The sequence below is a fragment of the Micropterus salmoides genome, unplaced genomic scaffold (genome assembly GCF_014851395.1).
Source record: "Micropterus salmoides isolate LMB-PRFRI ecotype aquatic unplaced genomic scaffold, ASM1485139v1 Ms_hic_scaffold_1, whole genome shotgun sequence".
In the NCBI taxonomy this organism is placed as follows: domain Eukaryota; kingdom Metazoa; phylum Chordata; class Actinopteri; order Centrarchiformes; family Centrarchidae; genus Micropterus; species Micropterus salmoides.
Genome location: NW_024040040.1, coordinates 55,951,206 through 55,968,519, shown reverse-complemented (window position 1 = coordinate 55,968,519; position 17,314 = coordinate 55,951,206). Strand labels below are relative to the sequence as shown.

The 17,314-nt window shown below is 44.3% G+C and overlaps 2 protein-coding genes across 3 annotated transcripts in view; one reads left to right on the top strand and one right to left on the bottom strand.

Moving 5' to 3' along the window:
- LOC119897314 (NACHT, LRR and PYD domains-containing protein 12-like) overlaps positions 1-17,314 on the top strand; it is a 609,009-nt gene that overhangs the window by 253,149 nt on the left and 338,546 nt on the right. The gene's annotated exons all lie outside the window — the stretch shown is intronic.
- LOC119897351 lies at positions 4,474-12,928 on the bottom strand. Of its 2 annotated transcripts, XM_038710999.1 has the most exons (5): positions 12,627-12,928; positions 10,661-10,832; positions 10,244-10,582; positions 9,496-10,118; positions 4,474-5,929 (listed from the first exon to the last, which is right to left on the bottom strand). In XM_038710999.1, exons 1-5 carry the CDS (start codon positions 12,633-12,635, stop codon positions 4,610-4,612), a joined length of 2,463 nt encoding a protein of 820 aa, XP_038566927.1. In that variant the 5' UTR covers positions 12,636-12,928; the 3' UTR covers positions 4,474-4,609. The 2 variants fall into 2 exon arrangements, with proteins under 2 accessions (XP_038566927.1, XP_038566919.1); XM_038710991.1 differs by having other exon boundaries at positions 10,244-10,832.

Sequence of the window (17,314 nt, the reverse complement as noted above, 5' to 3'; positions counted from 1 at the left end):
GTACAGCTAGTTTTTATGTACAGCTCGTTTTTACTACTTTATGTACAGCTAGTTTTTACTTCTTTATGTACAGCTCGTTTTAACTACCTTACAGGTAGTTTTTACTTCTTTATGTACAGCTAGTTTTTACTACTTTATGTACAGCTAGCTTTTACTACTTTATGTACAGCTCGTTTTAACTACCTTACAGCTAGTTTTTACTTCTTTATGTACAGCTAGTTTTTATGTACAGCTAGTTTTTACTACTTTATGTACAGCTAGTTTTTACTTCTTTATGTACAGCTAGTTTTTATGTACAGCTAGTTTTTATGTACAGCTCGTTTTTACTTCTTTATGTACAGCTACTTTTTACTACTTTATATACAGCTAGTTTTTACTTCTTTATGTACAGCTAGTTTTTACTTCTTTATGTACAGCTAGTTTTTATGTACAGCTAGTTTTTACTACTTTATGTACAGCTAGTTTTAACCACCTTACAGCTACTTTTTACTACTTTATATACAGCTAGTTTTTACTTCTTTATGTACAGCTAGTTTTTACTTCTTTATGTACAGCTAGTTTTTATGTACAGCTACTTTTTACTTCTTTATGTACAGCTAGTTTTTACTACTTTATATACAGCTAGTTTTTACTACTTTATGTACAGCTACTTTTTACTTCTTTATGTACAGCTAGTTTTTATGTACAGCTCGTTTTTACTTCTTTATGTACAGCTAGTTTTAACCACCTTACAGCTACTTTTTACTACTTTATATACAGCTAGTTTTACTTCTTTATGTACAGCTAGTTTTTATGTACAGCTACTTTTTACTACTTTATATACAGCTAGTTTTTACTTCTTTATGTACAGCTAGTTTTTACTTCTTTATGTACAGCTAGTTTTAACCACCTTACAGCTACTTTTTACTATTTTATATACAGCTAGTTTTTACTTCTTTATGTACAGCTAGTTTTTACTACCTACTTTTTACTACTTTATATACAGCTACTTTTACTACTTTATATACAGCTACTTTTTACTCTTTATGTACAGCTACTTTTTACTTCTTTATGTACAGCTAGTTTTAACCACCTTACAGCTACTTTTTACTACTTTATATACAGCTAGTTTTTACTACTTTATGTACAGCTAGTTTTTACTTCTTTATGTACAGCTAGTTTTTACTACCTACTTTTTACTACTTTATATACAGCTACTTTTTACTACTTTATATACAGCTAGTTTTTACTTCTTTATGTACAGCTAGTTTTTACTTCTTTATGTACAACTAGTTTTAACCACCTTACAGCTACTTTTTACTACTTTATATACAGCTACTTTTTACTTCTTTATGTACAGCTACTTTTTACTTCTTTATGTACAGCTAGTTTTTACTACCTACTTTTTACTACTTTATATACAGCTACTTTTTACTACTTTATATACAGCTACTTTTTACTTCTTTATGTACAGCTAGTTTTTACTTCTTTATGTACAACTAGTTTTTACTACCTACTTTTTACTACTTTATATACAGCTACTTTTTACTACTTTATATACAGCTAGTTTTTATGTACAGCTCGTTTTTACTTCTTTATGTACAGCTAGTTTTAACCACCTTACAGGTACTTTTTACTACTTTATATACAGCTAATTTTTACTTCTTTATGTACAGCTCGTTTTTACTTCTTTATGTACAGCTAGTTTTAACCACCTTACAGCTACTTTTTACTACTTTACATACAGCTAGTTTTTACTTCTTTATGTACAGCTACTTTTTACTTCTTTATGTACAACTAGTTTTTACTACCTACTTTTTACTACTTTATACAGCTAGTTTTTACTACTTTATATACAGCTAGTTTTTACTACTTTATGTACAGCTAGTTTTTACTTCTTTATGTACAACTAGTTTTTACTACCTACTTTTTACTACTTTATGTACAGCTAGATTATGTAAATCTACTTTTAACTACTTTTTGTACAGCCAGATTGTGTAAACCTACTTTATATACAGCTAGTTTTTACTACTTTATGTACAGCTAGTTTTAACCACTTTATGTACAGGTAGATTGTGTAAACCTACTTTATATACAGCTAGTTTTTACTACTTTATGTACAGGTTGATTGTGTAAACCTACTTTATATACAGCTAGTTTTTACTACTTTATATACAGCTAGTTTTTACTTCTTTATGTACAGCTAGTTTTTACTTCTTTATGTACAGCTAGTTTTAACTACCATACAGCTAGTTTTTACTACTTTGCAGCTAGTTTTACTTCTTTATGTACAGCTAGTTTTAACTACCATACAGCTAGTTTTTACACTTATTTATTCATTTAGCAGACGCTTTTACCCAAAGCGATTTACAATTTTATATATATATTACATATATATATATATATATATATATATATATATATATATACACACACACACACACAATATATGTCAGAGGTTGCACGCCTCTGGAGCAAGTAGGGGTTAAGTGTCTTGCTCAGGGACACAATGGTGGATGGGTCACAGTTTTTAAACTTTTTAAATTATGTATGGATAAAAAGCCAAGTCAATAATCATGGTCAGATCAGTGATCAGCATTCTTCACACCTCCAGACATCATAGCCAAAGAGGGAGACCAAACCTGGTAACTGGGAATGCCAAGTGCTTCAAATTGTACTTTTAATCAATTGGTTTCTCCATCATTACCTATCACAGTTTTAAGTGATGAAGATGGTACAGACGAGTTCACAATGGAATATATTGACCTTCTGTGTGCAATATGACGCTGAACAGTTTATTAAATCTGTTAAACAATAAATGCAAATTTGATCAAAACTTTTTCTTACCTTCATTAAAGGGCTTCAGTCTGACAAAATAATATCTGAGACAGACGCAATTTTTACAATAAACGTCTGTTTGTGCAGTTGAATAGATTATCAGAATAAAAGTCCTGGCATAAATCATTGTAGTGTCTCTCTGTCGGCTGATTCTTCCCCAACATTAGAGTAACTTCATAAAACCCAACAATAGATGAGGAGCAGGAGCTCTAATCTGACAGACAATCCAGTAATGAACATATCAACAGTTAAGAGAGATACAGTACAAACACATATAAATATACATATGATAAAAAACTGATGAAACAAGATAAAAACTACACACCTGACCTCTTGTACAAAATATTTCTATGTTTCTAACTTCACTTTCAGAACATAGAAAGAACCTCATATAACAAACATTTAACTCTTCACATTCAAACAAACATTTCCTGTCTTGCCAATCAGAGGAGACGCTGCAGTCTGACACAGCAGGGGGAGATGATGGTCACCTGACCGCTCTGCAGGTCTCTGTATACCAGGTAGTCCCGTCTGTGCGAACCTATCTGTGTGTTGGATACCCTCTGACTCTCTGAGACCATCTGACCCGTCTGTGTCTCTGAGACCGTCTGACCCGTCTGTCTTTCTGTGACTGTCTGACCCATCTGTCTCTCTGAGACCGTCTGACCCGTCTGTCTTTCTGTGACTGTCTGACCCATCTGTCTCTCTGAGACCGTCTGACCCGTCTGTCTTTCTGTGACTGTCTGACCCGTCTGTGTCTCTGAGACCGTCTGACCCATCTGTCTCTCTGCAGCCCCTGACCTTTCAGCCACCTCTGAAGCCCCGCCCCCAGCCTCACTGTCAAACTTGACCTTTTTTGGTTTTCCTCTTTGTTTGTTTCTGTTCGCTGTGTCCTGATTGGTCCGACCTGCCTGCCTGTCTGTCTGTACTGTTTCCTCAGACCTGTCAATCATTGACGCGTCATTTGAAGCTCCGCCCCCAGCTTCGCTCTTGTTCTTTGGTTTATTTCCATGTTTAAATTCCCACCCCCTGTCCTGATTGGCTGTTCCTGGACCATGTGACTGTCCCTCTGACTCCAGGAGATATCTGATTGGTGGGCCTACCATCATCCTCCTCAGCCTCTGAGGTTGCTCCACCACCTCCTTTTGTCCATCCTCTCCTCCTCCCTCCTCCTTCAGACAGACTTGTGTCACCTCCACCTTGTTCTCCTTTACTTGTCCTTCCTCTCCTCCTCCCTCCTCCTTCAGACAGACTCGTTTCACCACCTCCACCTCTTCTCTACACCTCTTCCTCCCCCTTGCTCCATCTCGCTCCTGCTGTGTTCTCCTTATGGTGGTCTGGTAGTCGACCCACCACCAGGGATTTCTTCGCGCACGCTTTCTGCATCTTGACCAATCATGAGCCTTGGTGGGACGTGGAAGGACCTCTTCTTCCTGTTTCTCATCAGCAGCTTGGGCACTGCTGGACGCCGCCCCACCTTCATGATGACCACCTGCATCCAGGTGGTGATGGCGGCGATGGTGCAGACGCAGGGTGTTGACGCAGCTGAACTTCTTGTTGCAGGGTTGGCAGCTGAGGCGGCGTCCTGCTCTGTGGACGGACAGCTGAAACTGCAGTGCCGTCTCTGCAACCGTCTGTGTCACTGAGACCGTCTGACCCGTCTGTGTCTCTGAGACCGTCTGTGTCTCTGAGACCGTCTGACCCGTCTGTGTCATTGTGACCGTCTGTGTCTCTGAGACCATCTGACCCGTCTGTGTCTCTGAGACCGTCTGTGTCTCTGAGACCGTCTGTGTCATTGTGACCGTCTGACCCGTCTGTGTCTCTGACACCGTCTGACCGTCTGTGTCATTGTGACCGTCTGACCCGTCTGTGTCTCTGACACCGTCTGACCTGTCTGTGTCATTGTGACTGTCTGACCCGTCTGTGTCTCTGACATCATCTGACCTGTCTGTGTCATTGTGACCGTCTGACCCGTCTGTCTTTCTGTGACTGTCTGACCCGTCTGTGTCTCTGCGACCGTCTGTGTCACTGACACCGTCTGACCCGTCTGTGTCTCTGAGACAGTCTGACCCGTCTGTGTCTCTGACACCGTCTGACCCGTCTGTGTCTCTGAGACCGTCTGACCCGTCTGTGTCATTGTGACCATCTGACCCGTATGTGTCTCTGACACCGTCTGACCCGTCTGTGTCATTGTGACCGTCTGACCCGTCTGTCTTTCTGTGACTGTCTGACCCGTCTGTGTCTCTGAGACCGTCTGACCCATCTGTCTCTCTGCAGCCCCTGACCTTTCAGCCACCTCTGAAGCCCCGCCCCCAGCCTCACTGTCAAACTTGACCTTTTTTGGTCTTCCTCTTTGTTTGTTTCTGTTCGCTGTGTCCTGATTGGTCCGACCTGCCTGCCTGTCTGTCTGTACTGTTTCCTCAGACCTGTCAATCATTGACGCGTCATTTGAAGCTCCGCCCCCAGCTTCGCTCTTGTTCTGTGGTTTATTTCCATGTTTAAATTCCCACCCTCTGTCCTGATTGGCTGTTCCTGGACCATGTGACTGTCCCTCTGACTCCAGGAGATATCTGATTGGTGGGCCTACCATCATCCTCCTCAGCCTCTGAGGTTGCTCCACCACCTCCTTTTGTCCATCCTCTCCTCCTCCCTCCTCCTTCAGACAGACTTGTGTCACCTCCACCTTGTTCTCCTTTACTTGTCCTTCCTCTCCTCCTCCCTCCTCCTTCAGACAGACTCGTTTCACCACCTCCACCTCTTCTCTACACCTCTTCCTCCCCCTTGCTCCATCTCGCTCCTGCTGTCTCCTCCTTATGGTGGTCTGGTAGTCGACCCACCACCAGGGATTTCTTCGCGCACGCTTTCTGCATCTTGACCAATCATGAGCCTTGCTGGGACGTGGAAGGACCTCATCTTCCTGTTTGTCATCAGCTGCTCGGGTGCAACCGGATGCCGCCCAACCTTCATGGTGATGGCGGCGATGGTGCAGATGCAGGGTGCTGGCGCAGCTGAACTTCTTGTTGCAGGGTTGGCAGCTGAGGTGGCGTCCTGCTCTGTGGACAGACAGGTGGAGCTGCAGCGCCGACCGACAGGTAAAGGTCAGACCACACACCTGAGTACAGACAGAGTGACACAGTGTTATCGCAGGTGAGTAGAAGCCAATACTACTTACTGATTTCAAATTAGGCGCCTGCAGGAACACAGAAATCACATCGACTCAGTTCTCAAAACGTGGTTCAGAAAAAGATGTAACATTAAACATAGCTGAATTATTAGGTTACCTGTTGACATTTCTACCATCATGGCGCCCACCGTGGCTGACGTGTTCACTTCGTATGTGTACTAGTGTTATTTGTTACCTTCAGGTATGCTTCAACAGTACAAACTGGGGTGTGTGTATGTTTTAAATTACAGTATGATATTATGATACTGAACATTATAAACGTAACAATTTTGTTTTTGCCTCCATTCATCATGAGCTGAACTCAAAGATCTAAGACTTTCTGTGCACAAAAGGCTTATTTCTCTCAAATATTGTTCACAAATCTGTCAAAATCTGTGTTAGTGAGCACTTGTCCTTTGCTGAGAATCCATCCACTTCACAGGTGTGGCATATCAGCATGGGGACTGCACAGGTGTGCCTTAGGCTGGCCACAATAAAAGGCCACTTGAAAATGTGCAAGTACACTGTATTGGGGGGAACCGGAAACAAGTCAGTATTTGATATGACCATCATTTGCCTCATGCAGTGCAACACATCTCCTTCACATAGAGTTGATCAGGTTGTTGATTGTGGTCTGTGGAATGTTGGTTCACTCCTCTTCAATGGCCTTGCGAGCATGCAGATGAGCTTCCCTGAGATGGTTCCTGGCAGTTTGTACAGAAATTCAAACAAATTGTTGCAGCAGCCGTCCGGGTGGCTGGTCTCAGACGGTCTTGGAGGTGAAGATGCTTGATGGGGAGGTCCTGTGCTGGTGTGGTGACACGTGGTCTGCGGTTGTGAGGCCGGTTGGATGTACTGCCAAATTCTCTGAAACACCTTTGGAGACGGCTTATGGTAGAGTTAAGAACATACAATTCACGGGCAACTGCTCTGGTGGACATTCCTGCAGTCAGCATGCCAATTGCACGCTCCCTCAAAATGGCAACATCTGTTGCATTGTGCTGTGTGATGGCCTTTTATTGTGGCCAGCCTAAGGCACACCTGTGCAATACCCATGCTATTTGATCAGCATCTTGATCTGCCACACCTGTGAGGTGGATGGATTATCTCGACAAAGGAGAAGTGCTCACTAACACAGATTTTGTTCAGTGTTTATATAGCATTATAAGCCACTTTTGTTTCACATTCTTTTCACCACTCTTTCTATGTATGCTTTAAAAACACTATACATGATGTATTAATGTGTTTTAGGGTTTATTATGCTTTAAGTCTCACTTTACAGTCGCAGGAAAAAGTATGTGAACCCTTTAGAATTGAATTTCTGCATAAATTTGTCATAAAATGTGATCTGATCTTCATCTAAGTCACAAAAATAGATGAACACAAGCCATGTTTCAATATAATTGTCATGCCAATTTTAAGCGTAGTTTTGAAATGTCACAAAAAATGCTAAATAAGTGTTTCCATCAGCTTGTTTGGAGCTAATAAACCAGGCTACAGCAAGCGTAGTTACAAGTTCTTTACGTCAGAACTTAGTTGGTAAAAGTGTTTGCATCTCCCATTTAGCGCATTTACTCTTTTTCGACAAAAATCAACCTCAAGCGAGCGTAAAAACCTTTTTGGAATTTTGCTGTTTCCATCATCCTTTTTGATGAGATACTTCAAAATGTGCATTAAAAAAACGTATATGGAAACACATCTACTGTCTGCTGAAACTACTACCACCATCCATCTTCATCCGCTTATCCGGGGTCGGGTCGCGGGGGCAGCAGCTCCAGCAGGGGACCCCAAACTTCTCTTTCCCGAGCCACATTAACCAGCTCTGACTGGAGGATCCCAAGGCGCTCCCAGGCCAGTGTGGAGATATAATCTCTCCACCTAGTCCTGGGTCTTCCCCGAGGCCTCCTCCCAGCTGGACGTGCCTGGAACACCTCCCTAGGGACGCGTCCAGGAGGCATCCTTACCAGATGCCCAAACCACCTCAACTGGCTCCTTTCAACGCAAAGGAGCAGCGGCTCTACTCTGAGCTCCCCGCGGATGGCCGAGCTTCTCACCCTATCTCTAAGGGAGACACCAGCCACCCGCCTGAGGAAACCATTTTCGGCCGCTTGTACCCATGATCTCGTTCTTTCGGTCATGACCCAGCCTTCATGACCATAGGTGAGGGTAGGAGCAAAAATCGACCGGTAGATCGTGAACAAGACCCCGAGGTACTTGAACTCCTTCACTTGGGGTAACGACTCATTTTCTACCTGGAGTTGGCACTCCACCACTTTCCTGCTCAGAACCATGGCCACAGATTTAGAGGTGCTAACCCTCATCCCAACCGCTTCGGACTCTGCTGTGAACCGATCCAGTGAGAGCTGAAGGTTACGGACCAATGATGCCATCAGGACCACATCATCCACACAAACGATTATATGTTTTATGTTATATGTAGGCCTAGTATCTGCTGCGCGCGGCCACACGTGGGAGAGGACAACAAACAACGGCAGCTGCTGAGCCATTCATCATAAACTTTGGCTTTAAAACTTCCTACAACAAGACCCAAACAAAGAAGCGCTGAACGCAAATAGGTTAATAACCTGAGGTTAGTAAACATGTTTAGCTCAGCATTGGCCATCTAACGTTAGCTTGCTTCTTGCTTTAGCTACGACCTACGGGAGGTTAACTCCGACTGTTGTATGTTGTGAAAAGATGAATGAGCGTTTGTTTACTTGCCAAACTTGTGGTAGTCGATTAACATAATCATTTACGTCCCTCTGGCTGCCATCATGTTAATTATTAACGTCGGCAGCAAACAGGTTACTGGTTTGAGAGTCTGGTAGTGTGTTGACAGTAGTTAATAAGATGTCATTAATGTCACTGTACATCACATGGTTGTGCTCTGTAAGTGAAAAACAGGTTACAGTTACAGAATCCCTTACAGCTATGCAGTTTTATAACCACGAGAGACTTAAGACTTGACTTGGACTCTGGCTCAAAGACTTGAGAGCATCTCTGCCCTGCCCTATAAAACTTAAAGCATTGCCTGATGTGAACCATGCTTCGACCCAAATAGCTCTAAGATTAAGAGTTGTTGACTTGCATGAAGCTGGAGGGTTACAGAAGTATCTCTAAAAGCCTGGATGTCCATCAGTCCACAGTAAGACAAACTGTCTATGAATGGAGAAAGTTGAACTTTAAGTATATTAGTATTTGGCTAAAAAATTGCTCAGACTTGACACAGTAATCCAGGTCAGACCCAACATAAACAATTGGATTCAGGTAAGAAACATTCAGCTGAAACACCCAACATTTGGGCGGAAGTGTCTTATCATGTGGTGACGTTTCCTAAAAGGTTTCAGGAAAAAAACAGTTTTCACTGTGTGACCCCAGGTATTCTGGGAACCAGTGGCCTGGAGTCATTCAGCCTTCATTAAATACGACTATCGAACAGGAAACTAAACATTTAAATCCTGTATGATCCATTCTGTGAAACATAGTGTATTGAGTGTATATAGATGAGGACCCACCTGACAGAGCTGCCACCCTCCGCCTCCTCCGTCCTGAGGGGACTCCACCCTGCTGCTGTCTGTCGGCTCTGTTCGCTCCACCCCATCTCTCGTCTCCTCGTCCTCGTCCTCTTGATGCTCCAACCTCAGCTTCCTTTCAGCTTTGGCTCCCATTGCTTTGCTGTGATTGGTCGCCAACGGGCCACGTGACCGCTCCTCGAACTCGATGAGGTATCTGATGGGTGGACCGACCGCCTTCCTCCTCGGCCTAACCGCCACGTCCCTCTTCACAGGTCTGACTCGTTCCTCCACCGTTGACTCGTCCTCCCTCTGCTCCTGCTTACACCTCCCCTTCTTTCCTCCTTCCTCCTTCTTCTTCTTCACAATCATTTTCTGGGTGCGTTGGATTCGTGTCTCTCCTCGTTGCGTCTTGCGGTTGCCTTTTGAAGGTATGCCTTCTGATTGGACGACAGCCTGACGACGGTCAGGCTGCGATTTATCGTCCATCTCCCTCTGTCGGCGGGCGGTGCTGCCGGGACTCTTCCTCCTGGGCTGGACTCTTCCTGCGATGTGTTTGGTCCTCCTCTTCTTCTTCTGCCCGTCCGTCGTTATTGTGGGCCGTCTGTTACCACGGAGACGCTCATCTGCAGAAAGAGTGAACAGAGAAGAAGAAATTATGAGGGAACGCCGTCACTCTGGGAACAAAGACACGTGTCCCCTTTCAGAGCGTGACGGTGTCCCTGATAGTGACTAGAGCTCAGCAACTCACTCTTCTCATGTTTGAACGAGCCTTCCTCCTCCTCCTCATCCTCCTCGCTCAGAGGAGCGATGAGTCCAGGGGGAGGAGCTTCACAGCTGCCTGCACTGGGGGACACGCCGCACAGAGGCATGCTGGGTGGCGAGGCGGTCTGTAGGAGGTCCGGAGGCGCAGGTGGTCCGTACTGAGGCATTGTGGGTAGCGGCGTGTGTCCGTGGTGGGAGCAGAGCAGGTAGAGGGGGGCGCCGTGGTGAGCGTCCGGCCTGTGTGAGCTGCAGTGCTGCAGCAGAGCGCCCCCTCCTGGTTCATCCGCTCTGACAGAGACACACTGCCAGGCCACGCCGCACACACCTGGACACACAGACAGGTGAGTATTTCTTACTGACAGATTGTGGTCAGCTGACAGCGGTGCGTTCAGGAGCGTCTCACCTGAGTGTCTCCAGCTGAGCTGCTGGCTCAGCAGGTCCACCTGGACGGCGGCGTCTCTCCTCTCTGCTGACTCGCTCTGGCAGCCCACCTCCCTCCTCTCCTCCTCTGGACTCTCCCACTGGCAGCCCACCTCCCTCCTCCTCTCCTCCTGCTCCTGGATCACCTGAACAACCTGCAGAGGGACGAGACAAACACAGTCAGGACCTCACCTGAACTCCAGGTCACCTTCACCGTCAATTTTATAACCTTCACACAGCTGCACATATTAAATGATGCTCCAGAGACGAGTTTCAGTTCCTCCTGAGTGTGTTTTTGTTGATCAAACTCTGACAGTGAAACGAGTCGCGGGGTTGTGACGCTCAAAATAAAGTTTCCCCCGTGTTGCAGCTACTGGCGAAACTGGCTTCAAAGCACGGAGCGCTTTCTGGGAGCTCAGAGGAAATGCGCTGATAACAAGCCGACCAATCGCAGTTCAAGGAGGAAAATGAAGTCAAATCTTTTTTCAGTCCATAGACTAGACCCTTATTACTGGCGCCCGTGCCCCTGTCTCCATGTGCGGCGCCCCAGTGAAATGGTCAAGTCCCCTTGGCGTCGTTTTTGGAGCTGTAGGGCTCTGCGGTCAAGTTAGCAACAATTGGCTGCATCTGCAACGTCCGGTTAGACTTTCAAAGTAAACTCCTGGTTAATGTGAAGCGGTCCGTGAGCTAGTTAACCATATGAAACGTGGCAACAAACGAGTCAGTGTTTATAACGGAGATGAGAGGATGAAGAGGGACTATCCTGCTGCGCACAAGCAGAGAAAATAACTTTAGGGTGACTTTAGGAACAGCAGTCAGGTGAACTTGTGAAATGAAACTGGCGCATTTCAGGAGAAGAGTCATATATAAAAGAACCTTATTGCATTCCAGCATTAGTGCGACCGGTCCAGACAAACAAGACAGTGATTAGCTGGTTTAGTTACAACTCTGCACTGTTGCAAGAAAGCAGTGGATTGACATTGACTATTAAAATGTTGATGTGCAGCACAGACTGAGCAACATGGACGCACATCTGATGATCTCTCAGTAAATAATAAACATCATTTATTGCGTCAGGTCATAGGATAAATAAGAGCTGGACACAAAAAAAAAAACAGATTTAATGACAATAGCTGTGAATGTTCTTCCTCAGATTTGTTAAGTGATCCACTGTTTTTTGTTCTGACCAGAAAGAAATCAGCCTTTAAACTCGATGATTTGACTTTTATCCAGATCAAATGAAATTTGTTATCGTGGTAACATTTTGGCCGTACCGCCCAGCCCTAGTATAAATAATATTTTAGCTTTGAAAATGTGAAAGGAAACCTGGGGGAGCCAGTGTGAACGGGCCTGATGCAACATTCATATCTGTGTATCAAGTGTTGATATGCTTAAATCTGTCAGTAGAGAAGATGCTGGATCATAAGCCAGGTACAGCACAGACCCGGTCCAGACGTCTTCAGCAGGCCACACAGACCCAGGTGATGCACAGGCTGATGCATTTTATTTTAGATAAACCCGACCTGACATTAGTTCTGTGTGGGACCCCTAATATCTGCAAACTGCCTCTGAAACTGATGAGTCTGTCCATCCGGGTCAGAAACAGAACTGTCTGGTTCTCAGACTTCCTGGTTCAGTAATGTGAGCGCCTCTCCCGGCGCCGCTGCACCTGTTCCAGCTGTTCCAGGTGTGTCCTGTGCACACACGGACTTTTATTAGTTACTGTGACAAACATATATTTTTTAAATTAGTCATAGTCTAATTGTATGTGTTGGTTTTGCTCCTCTGCAGAATGGAAACGTTTTCTTTTATTTACTGGCTAATAATTAGACCCAGCGCTGCAGTTCTCGGGTGAAGCAGCAGGAGTCCTGCAGTAAAGGGCCACACGGACGGTTTGATGCACCGAAAGTCTCCTGAGAGATCAGTCGCGTTAGTAAATTAACACTTACCGGAAACATCGCGATGTTTTCAGATGCGCAAACGGAGCTCACGTGCGCTCCGACCACATGTTCACACCGGTTCACGCAAGAGTTTAAAAGTTAGAGTGTGTTTGTGAATCTTCTCATCAGAAGTTTCTCTGCTGGCTCGAGCAGCTCGGCACTGATTCTGCAGAGTGAAGCTGCGGCGCTGCTGCCCCCAGCGGCCCGGAGGAGCAACATCACGTCACTAATCTGCAGCCTCCTCCTGACAGACGCACTTATTTAGGACAGAGGCTGCTTCTCAACTCTCTTACTTGTCGTTTCATGGCTTGAACCGGAAGTTGTTCCGCTCCACCATCTTGCAGGCCGTTCTTATTTGCTCTCCGAGGAGCGAGGAAACACCAGTGCATCCTTCGCGGAAGTCTTTTACTGGCCGACACGCCCCCTTACTGGGAAGCCCTTATGTGATGCATCATGACAGAAACATTAAACTCAAGTGCATCACTGAAAAGAGTTATGGGCCGAAAGCCTAAAACTGAGTATCGACTTCATTTCAATTTCTCTTAAACCTTTCGCCTGATAAATCCCAAGACATCATATTCTGGGTTATTCAATAACATAATTGATACATACATAATAAATATAAATGCAGATAATGTGAGTATTGTGCCAGTAGAAAAGATCCTCTGAGCGGGACAGAAACCTGGAATTTGGGGCCCCATGAGCAGCTGTTGTCACTACATCTCCAGGACTTAACTGTCCAATCAAAAGCTTTACATAACTAAGTAAAGGCTTGCAAGTGTCCGGCTTCTTGTAGTTCAATATTTACTGCTGGTGATTTGTACATGCAAGTCTGCATGCAGGATGCAGTTCACTATTTGCTTCTCTAATAAACTGCCCTTCATAATTCAATCTAAATGAACGTATCAAACTGGATCATTTTAATATAGTGTGACTTCCATGCAGGCTGAGGTGAGCTGCTGTCAGGACAGACAGGAAGTTTATTTCATAATGATCATTTCTGTCATTAATATCTTTTTATAATGATGAAAAAGACAAACTCCATCAAATCTCTAGAGAGCCGACTGACAGCTGATCGGGGGAGAGTTCAACCTCAAAACGTTTTGCAGCGGTTTGCAACGTTTTCAGATTGAACGGCATGTTTCCTTGAAACGTTGCGCAACGTTCTGCAACGGGCTTCAGGTGTGTTTTCTCCTGTTTGGTGGGCGTGTCTCAGGTGTCACCCAATCAACTGCAACGAGTTTGTAAACACAACGGTGTTAAAAAGCCAGGAAAATGCAGTGCGCTTGCGTACAGAGCAGGGTGTTCAGGGGACCACCGTTTCTGTTGAAAGAAAAACGTTTTGCTCCGTTTTGTCTGCGCTGAAGTGGCCCCAGCTGTGATCAGCTGCCGCCGTCTGATTAATCAGCCCAACTACGAGGCTCGCCTGCCGAACACCAACGCAGAATAGTTGTTTTAGATTCGCTGACAGTTTATAATCTAAGCAATACGGTTGCATCTTCTGTGTGCGACGGGATGTCACAGGGTTTTCATTTTTGGGCCTACATGGAACCGTCCGTGCAGGGTCGGTCGGCTTCACTGTTTGTGGCTCAGCCCCTGGTTCCCTGCATCCCGGTGGGCGGGACTAAGACGCGAGGAAAAGACGCAAGTGAAGGAAACGTGGTTTGCTCAGGTCGACGTTTCTTTAATACTATTTGATTTCCAGGAGCTGTGAGCTGAAATCATCAAGATTAAAACAAATAAAAAAGTAAATATTTCACTTAATATGAATCCAGAAGAACTTTCACGTTTTGACTTTAAACTTTTTTCTTGATATTCTAGTTTTACAGGACGCACCTGTATTTCTGAACCTTTTCCTTCGTTCTTTAGCTTCTTCTTTCAGCTTTAAACCCCATTTAAAGTTTTTGGTTCTAATATAAGAGCAGAATTCATAAAGTTTAACTTAAAATGGATATTAAAGGCTCACTGTGAGTATCACCAACACGTCTGCGGTCCAGTTGCCAATAGATTATGTTCTTCTGCAGTTTAAACCAATGAGATCTCCGTTAGAGAGCGAAGCATTAGCTGCAGGAGATGCACCTTGTTGCAGGTGTTAAATGATGTAAAAACATATATATTCTATATATTAGGGCTGAACAATTCATTTAAATCTTATTGAATTCATAATATGACCCACTGAAATTTTCAAATCGCAGGATGAATTTTTGTTTTGTTTAATATTTCGCAAAAAACATTTTAAATTAAAATTGTCCCACAACCCTGCATAGATAAGTGATAGATGGACGGAAAATCAAAAGAATGGTCCTCCTGAATCTGAACTGATGCTACATTAAAGAGAAAACACTATTAATATTTAACCAATAAAGATGTTCTCAGCTTGCAGTCTGATAATAACAGGATCCAGCAGGAGAGACGGGAAAGTCGGGGTTGAAGGAGTTTATTGAGCTCAGGATCAAAACGTTCAGCTGATCTCCCTGGACGTCCTCATAAAACTAAATCATCTGTCTTTTTACACTCAGCCGTCCTCCAGCCAGAGACTCAGGTCCAAACCACAAGGCCAGCTCCGATCACAGCTGATCAGCTGCGCTAATCAATACGTGTCGTCGCAGCGCCACCTGTAGGACTGGAATTAGCCAGTTACTGAGCACGTGGACAGGAAGTGAAGGTACAGGTGTGAACGGTCAGGTCAGGTGACCTGCTCACATCACTCAAAATACTGCTCCTTTTCATTGGACCACGTTGCCATGGAAACAGCTTGCGTCCAACACGCACATCAGACGGACCTGAGCATCAACAGTTTAGTGTACAGTGTAACTTTGACTGTACCTGAACGCACCACGCTCCAGCTGGCGGTGCTGTTTGTGGCTTGGAGCTGATTGGCTCTACAGTATCTACAGTTTATGTATTTGTATTGTCTGGATTTAACTTTATAATATCTGTCTTTACAAATATAAACACTCTGAGTGCAGCAGCTTGTTACAGGCTGTGAAACACGCGATCTCACGTCAATTAAAAACAAACTGCAGTTTTTATACAATATTTCTGCAGCTACACGTGTCTTTATGAGCTGAGCTGCATGAGAAGTAAACAGAAACACAAAGAAACCAACAGTAACACATGAAGCTACCTGCAGCTCTCTGCTGACCTGCTCGCTGCCGTCACTAAGCATTTATCAAACCTCCCAGAGAACAAAGAGGAAGTAGAAACCAGTTTGTGGTTTGTTTGTGCTGTTCATGCCACAGCCTGTATAGAAGAAGTGGGCGTAGTCATGGTGACGTCACCCGTTGGTGTGTGGACCGCCGTTTTGAAGCCTCGAGTTTGGCCGATAAGTCGCTGCCATGTTGATTTTTTGCAACCAGCGGCACCGGATGTGACCATATTTGGACGAGACAGTGGAGCTAACAGCCGTGTGCGGAGCTAGCTAGCTAGCTTAGCGAGGTGCATCTGTAATTCACGTTAACTGTCATCTTAACAGGGCTGATAACAACAGTCTTAAAACTAAATGTACTACATGTAACAGCCGACTCCTAAGAAGCTTTTTCAACGGCACTGGTTAAATTTACACAGTGGCGTGGGTACGAGTCACTCTAGCCTGATTGACTCATCAGGAAAGTGTTTACTGAGGGAATAAATCAGCTGAGAAGTAGAAACATTTTACCATTATTTCTAACGGAGGCGGACTTCTTATTGAAACCAGAAGAGTCGCCCCCTGCTGGCCGTTCGATAGAATGCAGGTTTAAAGTACTTCCGCGTTCGCTGACCGGAAGCTTCCCGCTTGGTTGATCCAGTATCAGATTAAGTCCTTCAGTTTGAAACTACAGGTCATCACCTCATGCTGAGTTTGTGTTTGTCGTGTCTAAAGTAACCAAAACAATAAAGTTATTGAGCGACATGAAGATATTCAAATTAAAGAAGGTGAATTGTACTCGCTCACTGAGTTTTGGCGTCTCTGAGGTAAAAAAATAAAACGACTCCTGTTACTTTTTGTTTGTCTTACTTCTATTTGGACAATAATCGTAGTTGGAACTCCAGTTCTCTTCTCTAGAGTTAATATTATGTCGAAGAGTTAGCTGTGTGTTTAGCCTATATTTGTTTATAAAACCAATGCTCCCGCACAGGGTACCCTTCAGCGTCCGTATGAGACGCCCTGAGCCTTCAAGTAGCTCCAGTCTGGCCCGTCCACCGTCTGAAACCAAAAGCCAAAGCTGAGTTACTGGATGTTGTAAGTTACATAATGTAACGTTCTTATTTCAACCCAAACATGATCTTTTTCTAGACCTAGCCAAGAGTGCTGGTGCCTGAACCTAACCGGACTGCGAACGCTAACCACGTATTAAAAAGGCGTTTCCTACGGACGCCGAAGGGTACCTTTTGCATCAAATACAGACGCTTTGTCAATCTTGGGACGAGAACGTGTTGGGTCAGTTTCATAGCAGTAGTTCTTCAGATTGTTTAAGTGCTGGTGAAAAGGGACATTTAGTCTTGATGGTGGCGCTGGAGAAAACGTGACGTGTACAGACAGAAATCAGTTCATATGAAAGGAATTGCTGCGATTGGTATATTCACTTCTGCATGTTTCACTTTGGTGAAGTGCTTTACAAACTGAAACAGCCATTGCTGTTAATGCCGTTAGCTTAGAGACGACATCACTGAGCTTGAGGTGTGACAACAATCTGAATTTAGACTTCATGTGATCA

Excerpts from the sequence above, each read along its gene's own strand:
- LOC119897351 (XM_038710991.1), bottom strand. Across the intron at positions 10,119-10,243 it reads CTCGTTCAAACATGAGAAGA|ATGAGCGTCTCCGTGGTAAC; the intron begins GTGAGTTGCTGA and ends CTCTTTCTGCAG. Across the intron at positions 5,930-9,495 it reads GAGGGTGGCAGCTCTGTCAG|GTGTGTGGTCTGACCTTTAC; the intron begins GTGGGTCCTCAT and ends GTCTGTACTCAG.